A 17,668-nucleotide genomic window follows, 5' to 3' on the forward strand; every position below is an offset into this window, starting at 1 on the left:
ACACTACTGGGTGCATAGCTTGTTTCATGACAAAGACGGGTTCCAGCCTTCCAGGTTTCAAGACTTCTGTTCGCTGAAAGCAAGCAGAAATCTTGAAAATTATTAGAAAAAGTATTTTACAATGATAAGACACATAAAACTAGATTATTAGTATTAGAATTATTATTATTTTTATTTACAGCTGGCTAACAGACGGGGATCAGATGGTGAGTGATGTATATTACACAACAGCTCATATCATGCACACAATGTGAAGAATTGCATTTTCCATGAGACCCTGTGCTGACAAGCAATATAATACTGTATATAATAAATTATATCAACTGTTATACAGTATATATATATATTTATATGATTGTGCATGGTACAGTAATGGGGTCTACGAAAGGCTAACACATTACATATACATATCTGCATAATAATAAATGCAGCATTCATATAATGATCATTCCAGAGGACAAGGTAAAAGAAGATTTTTGCTATATTAATATAGCACTTACCGATTGTAAGCATTAATACAGCAGTCAGCGCTCTTTGAGTCAGAACGTGAGATCTCGTAATAAAATGAGAGATCTCGCATTCTGAGCTTGGACATTAGTGTGGGGGAGGCCAGGAGGATGCAGAGATACTCCTACTTCTGCAAGCAGTCAGATTATTTGCATGGTGAAAGTACACTGATAGTGGGGTTATGTTTGTATATCATTAATAGCATATATATAGATAATGATTTATTTCTTATGGGGCTAATGGGTTATCAAATAAACCAGGTACTCCGTTTCCAGTTATACATACACTTTAAGTGTATAGTCACCTTAAAAGTGCTTTCCGAAAGATGTCCTAGTTACAGGGACCTTTTTAATTATATTTAATTTTTTAGGGGAAGGCCACCGCAATGGGGGTATACCATAGGTCAAAATAAAACATATCATTGCATTCTATATAAGAAGTCATGTGTTTTTATTCATCAGATTCTTCAATAATCAATCTAGATGAAGAGGAGACTGAAGATGTTTTCTCACAAATATTAAGGTCCAATAAATGTAAGAGTCCTTCTTTCTTCCCGACACATAAAGGGAGAATTGTGCTCCATCCCATTTACCCTTCTGTCATTTAGACTCCACAGTAAAGTTGTGCCATGGAGATATTGTGATGGACACAAGCTACAGTGCCATCAAGTGCCCCAATTGTCTATGGGATAAATCCAAGGATGGAGTGGTGGAGGTGCCCTACAGTCTGGCCTCGGATTACAGTAAGTGTGGAGGTGGTAAGAGGTGTCTATAATGACAGCAGCCAAGGCCAGAACTGGCATATACATCTCTATAGATAGATATATTCACAGACTACAGACAGTAGGCAGGTAAAGCTATTCATCCTGATGCCACTACCCCCTGCCCCCCACATCCTGGCACAAATGTAGGGGTATGGGAGGGTTCCTCCTTGGCTTGCTAAGGTTTCATTGTCTGAGGGAGCCCTGAGCAGGTGAAGAAAGATGTTGCCAACCTGAAGAACGACCTCTCTCCTCCTTTATTGACCTCATAGCAGCTAGAGGGGATGCCCCTATGGAAGTAACACCCTTAAATAAAATTAAAATGCTGTCCACCATTGAGCAACCTGCAGCATCATAATGTGGCAGTAAAACCATACTTGTGTATTCTAGAGAATACATGAATTCATTTTGGGGTGTAATAAAGGGGTTATATGCACTACAAGTGATTTAAAGAGAATCGGTCATCTCTCGTGACATGTCCATTTTAGTAAATATTTGTATTCCTGATGCAATAACAATTGTGGGAAATAATTTCTTAGAACTCTGCGTTGTTCCGTTCCTCTGTTATTCCTCCTAGATATATACACTACAGTTCAAAAGTTTAGGGTCACTTAGAAATTTCCTTATTTTTTATAGAAAAGCACAGTTTTTTTCAATGAAGATAACATATTAATCAGAAATACACTCTATACATTGTTAATGTGCTAAATGACTATTCTAGCTGCAAACGTCTGGTTTTTAATGCAATATCTACATAGGTGTATAGAGGCCCATTTCCAGCAACCATCACTCCAGTGTTCTAATGGTACATTGTGTTTGCTAACTGTGTTAGAAGGCTAATGGATGATTAGAAAACACTTGAAAATCCTTGTGCAATTATGTTAGCACCGCTGTAAAAAGTTTTGCTGTTTAGAGGAGCTATAAAACTGACCTTCCTTTGAGCTAGTTGAGAATCTGGAGCATTACATTTGTGGGTTCGATTAAACTCTCAAAATGGCTTGAAAAAGAGAGCTTTCATGTGAAACTCGACAGTCTATTCTTGTTCTTAGAAATGAAGGCTATTCCATGCGAGAAATTGCCAAGAAACTGAAGATTTCCTACAACGGTGTGTACTACTCCCTTCAGAGGACAGCACAAACAGGCTCTAACCAGAGCAAAAAGAAAAGTGGGAGGCCCCGCTGTACAACTGAGCAACAAGACAAGTACATTAGAGTCTCTAGTTTGAGAAATAGACGCCTCACAGGTCCTCAACTGGCAGCTTCATTAAATAGTACCCGCAAAATGCCAGTGTCAATGTCTACAGTGAATAGGCGACTCCGGGATGATGGCCTTCAGGGCAGAGTGGCAAAGAAAAAGCCATGTCTAAGACTGGCTAATAAAAGGAAAAGATTAATATGGACAAAAGCACACAGACATTGGACAGAGGAAGATTGGAAAAAAGTGTTATGGACAGACGAATCGAAGTTTGAGGTGTTAGGATCACACAGAAGAACATTTGTGAGACGCAGAACAACTGAAAAGATGCTGGAAGAGTGCCTGAAGCCATCTGTCAAGCATGGTGGAGGTCATGTGATGGTCTGGGGTTGCTTTGGTGCTGGTAAATTGGGAGATTTGTACAAGGTAAAAGGGATTTTGAATAATGAAGGCTATCACTCCATTTTGCAACGCCATGCCATACCCTGTGGACAGCGCTTGATTGGAGCCAATTTCATCCTACAACAGGACAATGACCCAAAGCACCTCCAAATGATGCAAGAACTATTTAGGGAAGAAGCCGGCAGCTGGTATTCTATCTGTAATGGAGTGGCCAGCGCAGTCACCAGATCTCAACCCCATAGAGCTGTTGTGGGAGCAGCTTGACCGTATGGTACGCAAGAAGTGCCCATCAAGCCAATCCAACTTGTGGGAGGGGCTTCTGGAAGCATGGGGTGAAATTTCTCCCGATTACCACAGCAAATTAACAGCTAGAATGCCAAAGGTCTGCAATGCTGGAATTGCTGCAAATGGAGCATTCCAAGACCAAAGCAAAGTCTGAAGGAGAAAATCATTATTTCTAACCTTGTCAATGTCTTGACTATATTTTCTAGTCATTTTGGAACTCATTTGATAAATATAAGTGTGAGTTTTCATGGAAAATACAAAATTGTCTGGGTGACCCCAAACTTTTGAACGGTAGTGTATGAATAAATTGGCAACTGGGTGTTACCATTCTCTTTATCAAAGGGGCATGTCCCTACACACTATCACATTGTCAGCACTGATTGGACACTGTCAGTCTGTGTAAGGACACACCACCAACTGGTAACACCAAGTTGTCAATTTATTCATAAACTTCTAGGAGGAATAAGAGAGGAACGGCACAACTTTAAGTTCTAAGAAAATATGATCCAGAACTGTTATTTTCCGGGGAATTTAATTATTTACCATAACAGACATGTCAGGAGAGGCGACAGGTCCTCTTTAAAGGCAGTAGACTGGAGTGTGACCTATATAAATGGGCATGTGTTAAAAAAATGTCCATGACACGCAAAGTGCGCCGCTTATCATACCATTTCAACGATGTCACTCCTCAAAAGCAGGCAAGTTTGAGTACAACATGAGCTTTCAATAATTTATTCCCAACTTGTATAGGGGCATAGTTAGGAAGGGGGCTGGAAGGGCATGTGCTTTGGGTGCCAGGGATGGTGCCTACAAGCCATTCTGCCTTGGTCAGGGTATTAAGATACACGGCAGAAAATTGAATCTTTGCCCCGGGTGAAGTAAGGTCCATACTGCAAGATGCAATTCACCAACCATTGATATTTGAGCAATGCTGTGTCTGTATATATCCCGCTACTTCTTCTTCCAGGCAAGGATAATAAAGAATTGATTACTGCCGCCCTCGAAACCTTCACAACATTGACTTGTATCCATTTTGTGGAAAGAACCACAGAGAAGGACTATTTGAATATTTACTCTGGAAGCGGGTACGTTATAATACGGACGTTTATAAAGGTTCACATAGACTTTATGTCTGAGAGGTCAATGGAAATGGTGTCAATGTCAATCCATACAAAAGACAGTATATACTTGAGCAATGTAAAGGGCCAGATTTAGGTTGTTGGAGGCTCGGGGTATAACATTTAGCAGTGGCCCCCATCTCACCTCTGGGCCCCTGGACCCCACCAGACCCCCTATTACAGCCACATATAGGAGAGGTGGCCAAGCATGTGTGTGACTCTCTTCTGAAGTATATGGGAGTTGTGGAGCCAGCAATGCCCATTGATTTCCAAAGAATGAGCCACCTCACCGCAGCTTCTTTTTCGGTGGATAGACCATGAAGGGAACCCCATTGTTCTGAAAGGTGGGGGTCCCAGAGATGAGCAGTGTATCCCCTTCCCATATAAATAGTGATGCCAGGGGTGTAACTAAAAAAATCTGTGACCCATAGCACACATAGGTGAATGGTGAAGGCTCCCTCGAACCCACTGGACAACCGGTTAATCTAATCTGGTTTGAATTTTCCAACTGGAACTGTACCTGGTGGAGGCAAACCAGTTCCTTGAGGCGGTGAAGGCCACAGCGCATGTGCCCCGTGTGCCCTCCCTATAATACGGCCTTGGCAACATCTATTAAAAGCCATACATGAGCCCGTCTGCCACATGAGGACAAAAGTTCCAGAAATGGGCAGTACAGAGGTGATATCAGGATAATAACCCAACAATGCATCAAAGCAAGACGACACAAGAACTTGCTGATCATAAAAGCTGCCTCATTATAGTCATAGTCGTGAGAATTGTACAGATGTCACGTCAAATTCTGTCAGAAGTTTTGGCCATGCACTGTTTGATTTGGTAAACATATTTTATGGTTGTTCTGCCAACAAATGCAGGTCACGTGGTTGTCACTTTCCAACCCCATTCAACTATTGTCGTGAAAACGAAGTAGACACTAAGTTAAATACATTTTCTCTACCATCAAAAAGTACTATATAGGGGTGACCAATAGATAAATATGTAATTGGTAATATGTCATGCTTATATTAATATAACACCTATATAATACTGTCCCCTATATACAAGAATATAGCTACTATAATACTGCCCCCTATATACAAGAATATAACTACTATAATACTGCCCCCTATATACAAGAATATAACTACTATAATACTGCCCCCTATATACAAGAATATATAGTTACATAGTTACATAGTTACATAGTTACATAGTTAGTACGGCTGAAAAAAGACACATGTCCATCAAGTTCAACCAAGGGAAGGGAAAAGGGAAGGAAAAATTTCTACACATAGGAGCTAATATTTTTTTGTTCTAGGAAATTATCTAACCCTTTTTTAAAGCCATCTACTGTCCCTGCTGTGACGGCTCCTGCGGTAGGCTATTCCATAAATTCACAGTTCTCACTGTAAAGAAGCCTTGTCGCCTCTGCAGCTTGAACCTTTTTTTCTCCAGACGGAGGGAGTGCCCCCTTGTTTTTTGAGGGGGTTTTACAAGGAACAGGATTTCACCATATTTTTTGTATGTGCCATTAATATATTTATATAAGTTAATCATGTCCCCCCTTAGTCTTCTTTTTTCAAGGCTAAATAGGTTTAATTCTTTCAATCTTTCCTCATAACTTAAATTCTCCATGCCCCTTATTAGCTTCGTTGCTCTTCTTTGTATTTTTTCCAACTCCAGGGCATCCTTTCTATGAACTGGAGCCCAGAACTGAACTGCATATTCTAGATGAGGCCTCACTAATGCTTTGTAAAGTGGCATTATTACATCCCTGTCCCGCGAGTCCATGCCTCTTTTAATACACGACAATATCCTGCTGGCCTTTGAAGCAGCTGATTGACACTGCATGCTGTTATTGAGTTTATGATTTACAAGTACACCCAGATCCTTCTCAACAAGTGAATCCGCCAGTGTAGCGCCCCCTAGGACATATGATGCATGCAGGTTGTTGGTACCAAGATGCATAACTTTACATTTATCTACATTAAACTTCATTTGCCAAGTGGACGCCCAAACACTTAGTTTGTTTAAATCTGCCTGTAATTCATGAACATCTTCCATAGTCTGAACTATATTACATAGCTTGGTGTCATCTGCAAAAATAGAAATAGTGCTATTAATCCCTTCCTCTATATCATTAATAAATAAGTTGAATAATAGTGGTCCCAGCACTGAACCCTGGGGTACACCACTTATAACCGGGGACCATTCAGAGAAGGAATCATTGACCACAACCCTCTGGATACGGTCCTTGAGCCAATTCTCAATCCAATTACAAACTATATTTTCTAAACCTATAGTCCTTAATTTACCCATTAGGCGTCTATGGGGGACAGTGTCAAATGCCTTTGCAAAGTCTAAAAACACTAAATCCACAGCGGCCCCTCTGTCTAGACTTCTGCTCACCTCTTCATAAAAACAGATTAGGTTAGTTTGACAACTTCTGTCCTTAGTAAAACCGTGCTGGCTGTCACTTATAATGCTATTTATTGTCACATAATCCTGTATATAGTCCCTCAATAGCCCCTCAAACATTTTCCCCACGATGGATGTTAAGCTTACTGGTCTATAATTACCCGGGGAAGACCTAGAGCCCTTTTTGAAAATAGGCACCACATTTGCCCTGCGCCAGTCCCTTGGCACTATACCAGTCACTAGAGATTCTCTGAATATTATGAAAAGGGGGACAGAAATAACTGAACTAAGCTCTTTAAGAATTCTAGGGTGTAACCCATCTGGTCCCGGAGCCTTGTGCACATTTATTTTATTTAATTTAGCTTGGACCATCTCTACATTCATCCAATTCAGTATATCAACTGATATATTAACAGCACTGGCACCGGCTACATCAGCTGCTCTTTCTTCTGTTGTATATACAGAGCTAAAGAACCCATTTAGTAACTCTGCCTTCTCTTGATCCCCTGTGATCAACTCCCCATTACCATTATCTAGGGGTCCTACATGTTCAGACCTTGGCTTTTTTGCATTTATATGCTTGAAGAATTTTTTAGGATTTGTTTTACTATCCTTGGCCACCTGCCTTTCATTTTGTATTTTTGCTAATTTTATTACATTTTTACAGATTTTATTAAGCTCTTTATATTTTACAAAGGCTACAGCTGTACCCTCAGATTTGTATTTTTTAAATGCCCTTTTTTTGTCATGTATTGCCCCTTTCACAGAAGGTGTAAGCCATGTGGGGTTTAATTTGAGTCGTTTATACTTATTACCTGTAGGAATAAATTTTGCACTATAATAACTCAAAGTAGATTTGAAAATCTCCCATTTATCATTTGTTCCATTATTTGACATTAGTTCTTCCCAGTCTATATCCTGAATTGCAGCCCTCATCCTGGGGAAATTGGCTTTCTTAAAATTAAATGTTTTTGCCCTCCCAGCCTGCGTTTGTTTTTTACAGTATAGGTAAAATGTAACTATATTATGATCACTGTTACCGAGGTTTTCACGAACATTGACATTCCCAACAAGATCTGCATTATTAGAAATGACCAGATCCAACAGAGCTTCACCTCTAGTCGGGTTTTCCACAAACTGGCCCATAAAATTTTCCTGCAACAGGTTGAGGAAATGTCTCCCCTTTGCAGTTGAAGCCGAACCATGACACCAATTAATATCCCGGAAATTAAAATCTCCCATTATCACTACAGTACCCGCCTGTGCAGCCCGCTCCATCTGTTTATATAGCTGACCTTCCATCTCCTCAGTTATATTGGGGGGTCTATAGATTACACCAAAAGTAATTTTTTCAGTGTTTACCTCTTTTTCTAGTTCCACCCACAAGGTTTCAACCTCCTCACAGTCTTCACCCACTATTGTCTCTTTCACACTCGCCTTCATATCACTTCTCACATACAGACATACACCACCACCTTTCCTATTTGTCCTGTCTTTACGAAAAAGTGTAAAACCCTGTAGATTTACAGCCCAGTCATGTGAAGAGTCCAGCCATGTTTCAGCAACACCAACTATATCTATATTTTCTTCCAGTATCAAGGCCTCCAGCTCCCCCATTTTGCTTGCTAGACTTCTGGCATTTGTGAACATACACTTTAACTTGCCTGTCAGTTTTTCACTTTTATTATCAGAAATGTGATTTGACATTAATCGGTCCTTTTTATTTACACTGATGTTTTGCAACGAAAGGATCTCCTTATCTTGTTGTCTAGTCCTCTCCCCACATTCTGTTTCTCCCCCCACCAATATAGTCTGACCCCTCTCTAACCTGGCTACCCCTTTTTTTTCTACATTGACCTCCCTCCTCAGCCCTAGTTTAAATACTCCGCCACCCCAGCTAGAATTCTCTCCCCCAGCACAGCGGACCCCCTTCCATTTAGGTGCAAATCATCTGCAGAATACAGTTTGTACCCCAATGAAAAGTCAGCCCAGTGCTCTAGGAACCCAAATCCTTCTCCTCTACACCAAGACTTCAGCCATGCATTTAACTCCCTAAGCTCCCGCTGTCTTTCCTGTGATGCGCATGGCACAGGCAGTATTCCTGAGAATACAACCTTGGAGGTCCTTCCCTTCAGCTTGTAGCCTAGTTCTTTAAAATTATTCTTAAGGCTCCTCCACCTACCATTTATTCTGTCGTTGGTACCGACATGGACCACGACAGCTGGATCATCACCAGCCCCTCCCAGCAATTTGTCCACCCGTTCCACCACATGCCGAACCCTGGCACCAGGGAGACAGCAAACCATTCGGTTGAGGCGGTCTTGGCGACAAATTATTCTATCCGTCTTCCTGATTATAGAATCCCCTACAACTATCAATTGTCTTGGCTTGCCTGCATTACCATCCCGCCGACTACTAGCTGGGCTGTTCTCCCGGCTGTTAGGGAGATCAGTATCCACTAGGGCTGCCTTTTCTGAGACTGACACCCTCGCATCATCACCCAACCTGGCAATTTTGCTTGGAATGCCAGAAACCGGATCGGCCTTCCTTGTCTTTGACCCCTTTCTACTGCCCCTAACTACATTAACCCAGCTACTTACCTGATCCTGCTCACCCATGTCTTCACCCTCCAGTTCTAACCCACTAACTGCATGCTCTGTGAGCAGCAAGCTCCGCTCAAAATTGTCTATCCTCCTCAGTGTTGCATTCTGCTCCTCCAGATCTCTAATACGAGCTTCCAGGTGAACAACATGCTCACATCTGCCACAGAGATATTCCCCCTGGAACTCCGGCTCCAGTCGTGTATACATATGACAAACTGTGCACTGAAGAAAACCTCCAATCTTGCTATCCATTATCCAAGTTACACCAAAACAGCGAACAATTGTCAAAGTAAAAGAAAAGAAGAGTACTTACTGGGGCTTCAACTCCTCTTTTCAACTCCGGTTTTAGAACTCCACTTAGTTCACAAGCCACTTAAACCACCAAGCTCAGAAAGAGCTTGGTGGTTTAATACTGCCCCTATATAAGGAATATAACTACTATAATACTGCCTCCTATATACAAGAATATAACTACTATAATACTGCCCTCTATATACAAGAATATAACTACTATAATACTGCTCCTATATACAAGAATATAACTACTATAATACTGCCCCTATATACAAGAATATAACTACTATAATACTGTCCCTATATGCAAGAATATAACTACTATAATACTGCCTCCTATATACAAGAAGATAACTACTATAATACTGCCTCCTATATACAAGAAGATAACTACTATAATACTGCTCCTATATACAAGAATATAACTACTATAATACTGCTCCCTATATACAATAATATAACTACTATAATACTGCCCCTATATACAAGAATATAACTACTATAATACTGCCCTCTATATACAAGAATATAACTACTATAATACTGCTCCTATATACAAGAATATAACTACTATAATACTGCCCCTATATACAAGAATATAACTACTATAATACTGTCCCTATATACAAGAATATAACTACTATAATACTGCTCCTATATACAAGAATATAACTACTATAATACTGCCCCCTATATACAAGAATATAACTACTATAATACTGCTCCTATATACAAGAATATAACTACTATAATACTGCCCCCTATATACAAGAATATAACTACTATAATACTGCTCCTATATACAGGAATATAACTACTATAATACTGCCTCCTATATACAAGAATATAACTACTATAATACTGCCTCCTATATACAAGAATATAACTACTATAATACTGCCCCTGTATACAAGAATATAACTACTATAATACTGCCCCTATATACAAGAATATAACTACTATAATACTGCCCCTATATACAAGAATATAACTACTATAATACTGCCCCTATATACAAGAATATAACTACGATAATACTGCCCCTTATATACAAGAATATAACTACTATAATACTGCTCCTATATACAAGAATATAACTACTATAATACTGTTCCTATATACAAGAGTATAACTACTATAATACTGCCCCCTATATACAAGAATATAACTATTATAATACTGCCCCTATATACAAGAATATAACTACTATAATACTGTTCCTATATACAAGAGTATAACTACTATAATACTGCCCCCTATATACAAGAATATAACTACTATAATACTGTTCCTATATACAAGAGTATAACTACTATAATACTGCCCCTATATACAAGAATATAACTACTATAATACTGTTCCTATATACAAGAGTATAACTACTATAATACTGCCCCCTATATACAAGAATATAACTATTATAATACTGCCCCTATATACAAGAATATAACTATTATAATACTGTGCCCCATGTATAAGAAAAATGATTTCTTTTTCTAGACTTTTACCGTCACAATTTTTCCTTCAGGTGCTGGTCCTCGATAGGGAAGGTTGAGGGAGTTCAGCCGTTGTCCCTAATGAGCAGTGGATGTATGGCGACGGGTGTGGTACAGCATGAGATTGAGCATGCACTAGGTTTTTACCATGAGCAGAGCCGCAGTGACCGCGACGACCATGTTGACATCATGTGGCAATACATCAATGGAGGTACAAACCTTCCACCTACTGGACCTTATGTGAATTCATCAGTGATAGGAGTATCATTGGCCGTTATTATGTATTGCCTCTACCCCGTACAGCGGCAAATTAACATCTACTGTTTTTCCCATAAAATACTGCTGCAGGGAAGGGACGACCCACTATCGTTCCCGGTTGTCTAGTACATAACAATGATGGGTGCAACTTAATGCATTGGCTCATTTGAGTAGAAAAAAACTTGCAAGTGCTACTACCCTCTGCAGGGAAATGAAGAATTACACAGCACCCACTAAAATCAATTGAGTTGGGTCCTAGTAAAATCTGCTCTCTGTTCTGGCTAATAAAGGGGGACCCCTCTATTACATCCATATTCCCTATTAGGCCATATGACAACGGGCTGTCTAAAGCAGATAAACCCTTTAATATAATAGTATAATTATAAGGAACCACTCAAACAGGAGCAATCTGACTATAGAATAGCTTCCCCTATAGGCCTGACGCAGGTTCCTCCAATCACAGCCCTATAGACTGCTGACAAATGACAATGGTGGTGAATTGGAAACTTACTACATCAATAAATAAGATAATACATTATTTATGCCAGTTCCTGACACAGAGATGAAGCTACACTTTAAAGGAACCCTCCAGGATGGACTGCCTAGTGCAGGGCCAGAGGGGGTGGGGCATGACACAGGAATTATTTGAATCCCTGTGTCACGCACCGCCCCCTCAGCCCGGAGCTCAGTTTTGCCCGATGTATTCTTTCAAGCTGCTGTGATGTCACTGGTTTTGCTCCATATTAAGAATATGACATCAGTCGTAAATTTTAAACTCATGGGATATTTGATTGCCGAATTTATTTGAAGAACAAACACCCCAAAAAACAAGAACAACTTTGTTTTATGTAATTGCAGCTGATTGGTCTGAATTTGATTTGGTTGACACAGACAACCTGGATCTCCCATATGATTACTCTTCAGTCATGCACTATGGAAGGTAAGGCCATCACCTTAGGGCCATCGACTTTCCGTCATGCAGTAAACTTTACAGGTGGAGGTCTCAGGTTACTTTCCATGTCTTTGCAGGTTCTCCTACTCGAACACATCCGACCAGCCAAGCCTCAATCCTAAACCAGACCAGTCTGTAGAGATAGGACAGAGATACGGACTGAGCCCACTAGATGTTTTTAAAGTGAAGAAGCTGTACGACTGCAGTACGTGAACCAGTGCACTTTGTAGGAACATAGAAATGAACTCATTCAGGTCCGAAACGACCATATGCTGCACCTTAATAAGCTGAGTACTTCAGCGTTCCTATAATGACCGTAAATTTTTGACCTTTAAGGGGTTGCATGGGATCCTTTTATTTCTATAGGATCATGCCTCATATAAAAATGAAGGCCACATATATATATTGTGTACATATGCCCACTATGCCTCCCCTCCTGCATACCCGCGGCCTCATTTAAGCATATGGCTACCCATTCATTCGTATGGAATCCTCTATACAGGACACTCTCTATATGACCCCGTCATATGACCACTGTGACTAACAAATCTGATGCCGCACATGTACATAAATATTGAAGGATGAGCTCAGTGAATTCTCTGTATCGAGCATTAATACAATGTGTGGGCTGGCCGGGGACGTAACCATGAGGCCCCATTGCAAAACATGGAACAGGGCCCCACTCCACATTGATCATCTCCAGTAAGTTCAGAATGTGAAAGCTTATAGTTTTTTGGGTCACCCTAATGTTACAATACAGGAATAATGCACATAGAGATGTCACTGTACAGGGATCATGCACATAGTGATGTCACAGTACAGGGATATTGCACATAGTGATGTCACAGAACAGGGATAATGCACATAGTGATGTCACAGTACAGAGATAATGCAAATAGTGATGTCACAGTACAGGGATATTGCACATAGTGATGTCACAGTACAGGGATATTGCACATAGTGATGTCACAGTACAGGGATAATGCACATAGTGATGTCACAGTACAGGGATAATGCACATAGTGATGTAACTGCACAGGGATAATCTGCTCAGTGATGTTACAGCACATGAATTGTACAGTGTTGTCACGGTATAGGAATAATGCACATAGTGATGTCACAGTAAAGTTAAAATGCACACAGTGATGTCATAGAGGGATAATGAACCTCATGAACCCCAAGAAAAGCACCGCGCCACTTCGTCTCCTGTTGGCTTCGCTCGGCTTTCCCCAGTAGTTACATGGATGGCCACTGACTATTTTTAAAAATGTCTGGTCCAAAGAATATCCTCATTTTGCCTATTTGCATCCCCAATATTCTGTTGGCTTGTAGTTAACATCATAACGTACAAACCCTATATCACAATTGGTCTTTCAACATAGAAGGAACCCCCCTCCCCCGGACTATAAGTGGTATGGTCCAAGGAAGAGGTAGGCCTTAGATGGCCATGTCTTCCTAATATTCGCTGTTTTTCAGATATTTGCAGTTTTTTGTTAACTGGGATCAATGGATCTTTGGACTTTGAGACCTTCACATCATCCTTCAAGGATACTACAAGCTGCGTTTGGCTTTTAAGGGTCAAGAGAAATAAGGTGAGTGCGATATATGGTAAAACAGCCATTGCGGATTAAAATAAACTGTAAATTGTGATGCTATATATGCCCGCCATCACTCAATAACTCATGGGGTCTGCTGATGCCAGTTTGAGGTGTATGTGGGGTCTAGATTTGACCTAAAACAATTTACTGTAATACACTGAAATATTAAAGGGATTGTCTACTTTGTACAATCCCGTTTTTTTTTAGAAGGGCCTTGCAAAGATAAGCTGATCACATGATGTCCTGCTGCACGTGTTCAATTTCCCTGCAGCGCCACCACAGGGAAATGGAAGTATTACACGGTGCCCATTGGAATCAATTGCCTGACTCTAGAGAGTAGATTGATAGATGCTCTTTGCAGCCATTCTCCACTCTTACTTTGAGGGTCCTGGACCACCATCTCTATTAATTTTTTCAAAATCAGAGAACCCTTTTAACATAACTAGAAAAAAATCGGAGCCGGTTATGAAACAATAGGAAACTAGAAGGGTACGACCAATCTGTAGCTAGTCAGGATAATGAGGAAGCAAGACCAACCTCAAGCTGGTGATATTTGGGATGTTATCATGGACAACTTATACGCCATATACTGCGCTTGCATGTAGAGCAATCAATGCGTTTCTATATCATGCCATTTACAGGACAGGTGTATCTGATTTTTTATTCTGTATTTTTCAGGCTTTCTTGCAGTTTGATATATTTGATGTTCCCGTCTCTGCTGAATGCACCTCATATTACATTACAGTATACGACGGACCGAGCAAAACGTCCCCTGTGCTACTAGACAGAACGTGTGGGACTCATGAGCTCCCTCTAATGGTGGCGTCTGGAAACTCCATGCTGGTGGAGTTTGTTTATGAGATTCCTCCTGCTGCTGTCAACTTAAAGGCTTTCTATAGTTTAGGTATTTGTGCTGTATATTGTGTGTATATATGTATACTTGTGTGTCAGCCTGTTGCTCTGCAGGTCATGAGCAGGATCTGGGATGTCAATATTCTCTGTAGCACATGTAGCCACCTATACTCTCATTTCTGTTTATTATATGCCCAAAATATTTCCTATTATAATTAATTACATATTTCCTTTATCCTATTTATATTTTTTCTATTCCTGTGCAGTTGTCTTCTAAAGCCATCCATCCACTATGATGTAAACTGCAGCACAGCTCTCTCTCTCTCTCACTCCTTTCTTATACTGTAGGCGGAGCATTTATCTAGGTTACTGTCTTTCTCTAAATACATTGTAACAAACCTAGCAGCTGTATGAGTACACAGATCTGTAAGAGCACTCTTCCATTTGCAGCAGCCCCTACTCTATAACATGGGCTATTCTGCACATAGGGAATGGCTTTTGGGGTATGCTCTTATACACCTCCTCTCCCCTCCCACTAGATCCCACTTAGTCATAAGCGTTAATTGGGGATGTGGTCACTCAGTGGTTGTAGTTTAAAGTGACAGTCCTTGAAATTCTTTTCATATTTAACTATCCAATGTTACGTTTCCCCTAGTGGACTGTGGTGGTACATACACTACTGATAATGGCACCATCACGTCTCCCGGCTATCCAAATCCCTATCCAAACTTGTCAGATTGCATCACCACTATATGGGCTCCTAAAGGCTATCAGGTAAAATATGTTATTATAATTGAATTCCTTTTCCATTTATATAGCACTGACATATACTGTAGCACCAATCCCTTACATCAGTCCCCATTCACAATAAAATGTAAAGGGGTTGGTCCACTTTTTATTAAACGGATCTGATCACTGGTTGTCTTGTTGCTGGGAACCTCAGCGATCATCCATAATCTGTTGTAGAACTGTTCAGTTTCTCTACAGCTCCACCACAGGAGAAATTAAGTACTACACACTTCTCATTGAAATCAATGAAATGTCCGTTGTCTGATCGCCAATTTCTCACACATGTGGGAGAAAATCCAGAAGTAAAACTTAAAAACACTGGAAGAACATACAAGCTCCATGCAGATGATGCCCCCCTAAAAATGATGCACGAAAACAGTGCCAACCACCGTACCACCAATATATATTTGCTAGTCACCTAATACCCACTAGTAATAGGTAATACCACTGATATTTACATCTTCCAACAGATTGCCCTGAACTTTACAACCTTCAACTTGGAGTATTCCAGCTCCTGCCTCTATGATTACCTCATTATCAATGATGGGGGCAGAACAGATTCACCACTGCTGGGCAAATACTGCTGGAACGGTCCCATTCCCACTATCATCTCCACCGGAAACGCTCTCCTGTTAGAATTCTGCAGTGACAACTGGTTCAACATGGGCGGCTACACGGCTAACTATTATTTTGGTAAGAAGCCATGGAGTTTATATATATAATGTATCTGCGATATTCTTGATGCATAACGGAACTATTTGCAGGTCTATGTTTCCATTTCTTTCTCACTGCATTCCGAGAGCCATCATGGACATCGCTGTGTAAGATCTTGTTTTTTAAGTTTCGGGGGGTATTTTTTTATGGTATAATTTTATAGTGATTGACGTGTTGTCATGATTAAGTGGATATCAAATATGTTTGTTTTTAATGTTTTTTTTACTTTTTTAAATAATAATTTGTTCTTTTAGGGTTAGTGTTAAATTTGCTACTTTTTTAGCTTTGCAGAGTTTTTTATATTTATTGCATTAGACATTTATGTTGAATTATGTTTCTTTTTTTTTACTATAATGCATTGGAAAACCTATGAATTACAATGCGTTATAGCCTGTGCATATAAAATGATATGGTACGTTGGCTCTTGGTCTCATTGCACGTGGCTTCTCGGTCCCTTTGCAGGTGTCTCTTGGCCCCCTTGAATGTGGCTTCCTAGCTGCAAATACTAATGTTTAATATTGGTACTGGAATAAAATGTTTAGCACTGGCCATTAACATTAGGGTAAAAGCCATATAAATTGGGCATGTCCTTAATAGCCTATCCTTTCTTAAAAGCATTGCTCCCTACATAGGGTATCTGATGAAGCATGGTACTATCTTTTTCTAAGTGAAAATCCCTTCTGATATGAAATCAGAGGCATGCGGATATAAAGTAGAGGGCTCATGCCCTGGAATGGGATCCCTATTTTTTCTCCGTACAAGACTGAGCCATAATGCGACCATGTGCATGAGACCTTTGGATCAGGGCGATCTCGTAAAATCATCAGCCCATCACCAAGGCTGGCGATGGGGAGACAAAGGGAGCCACCTGCTTGTTGAAATTGCGATAGCGGCATCTCAGTTGGCAACGGTCAATCATATCTGCCCATCCCCCCACCTGAATCTTTGTGATTATTTCCATTGTTTGATTTCCTGTTTTTCAGTGCAATCTCCATAAAGGTTCAGTCTCCATAAAGGTACGCACATTTCCAAGGAAGACTGCCGGCTGTTGAATCTCTTCCCGGATCTTCAAGGATTCAATGATTATAAACTGCAATAAAAAAGAAATAAATGACAGCGTAATATAATGTACCAGTTATGGGATGGCCAAGATACAATTTAGGAATAAACAATCATTATGTATAATGTCTTTGGTGGTTGTGATCTCTCGCTATATTAGCAATTTATTCTCTTCTGTTTATGGGAGTCTGAGGTAGTCTGAAATCCACAGCTATCCTTCTCTTCAGAATATCAGAGTGTTTCTCCTTACCATGCTTTATACTGCAGCTCTGCTTGTTCAGATTGGCCGTTGGGGAGGATGCTCTACCTTTGATAGATGTTGGCCCTATAGTTGACATATGGGCAAAAATTTTTTTTTTTATATACAGTGTA

General features: G+C 40.2%; 1 protein-coding gene across 1 annotated transcript; it reads left to right on the plus strand.

The window, feature by feature from the left end:
* The first annotated feature begins 977 nt into the window (after window positions 1–977).
* On the plus strand, window positions 978–17,426 carry LOC142660440 (embryonic protein UVS.2-like). The gene is made up of 11 exons (XM_075837055.1): window positions 978–1,040; window positions 1,115–1,249; window positions 4,116–4,233; window positions 11,107–11,285; window positions 12,191–12,272; window positions 12,362–12,489; window positions 13,761–13,876; window positions 14,561–14,786; window positions 15,390–15,508; window positions 15,994–16,216; window positions 17,221–17,426. Exons 2-11 carry the CDS (start codon window positions 1,150–1,152, stop codon window positions 17,232–17,234), a joined length of 1,305 nt encoding a protein of 434 aa, XP_075693170.1. The 5' UTR covers window positions 978–1,040; window positions 1,115–1,149; the 3' UTR covers window positions 17,235–17,426.
* The last annotated feature ends 242 nt before the right edge of the window (window positions 17,427–17,668 follow it).

Source organism: Rhinoderma darwinii, chromosome 9, assembly GCF_050947455.1.
Source record: "Rhinoderma darwinii isolate aRhiDar2 chromosome 9, aRhiDar2.hap1, whole genome shotgun sequence".
Lineage (NCBI taxonomy): Eukaryota > Metazoa > Chordata > Amphibia > Anura > Rhinodermatidae > Rhinoderma > Rhinoderma darwinii.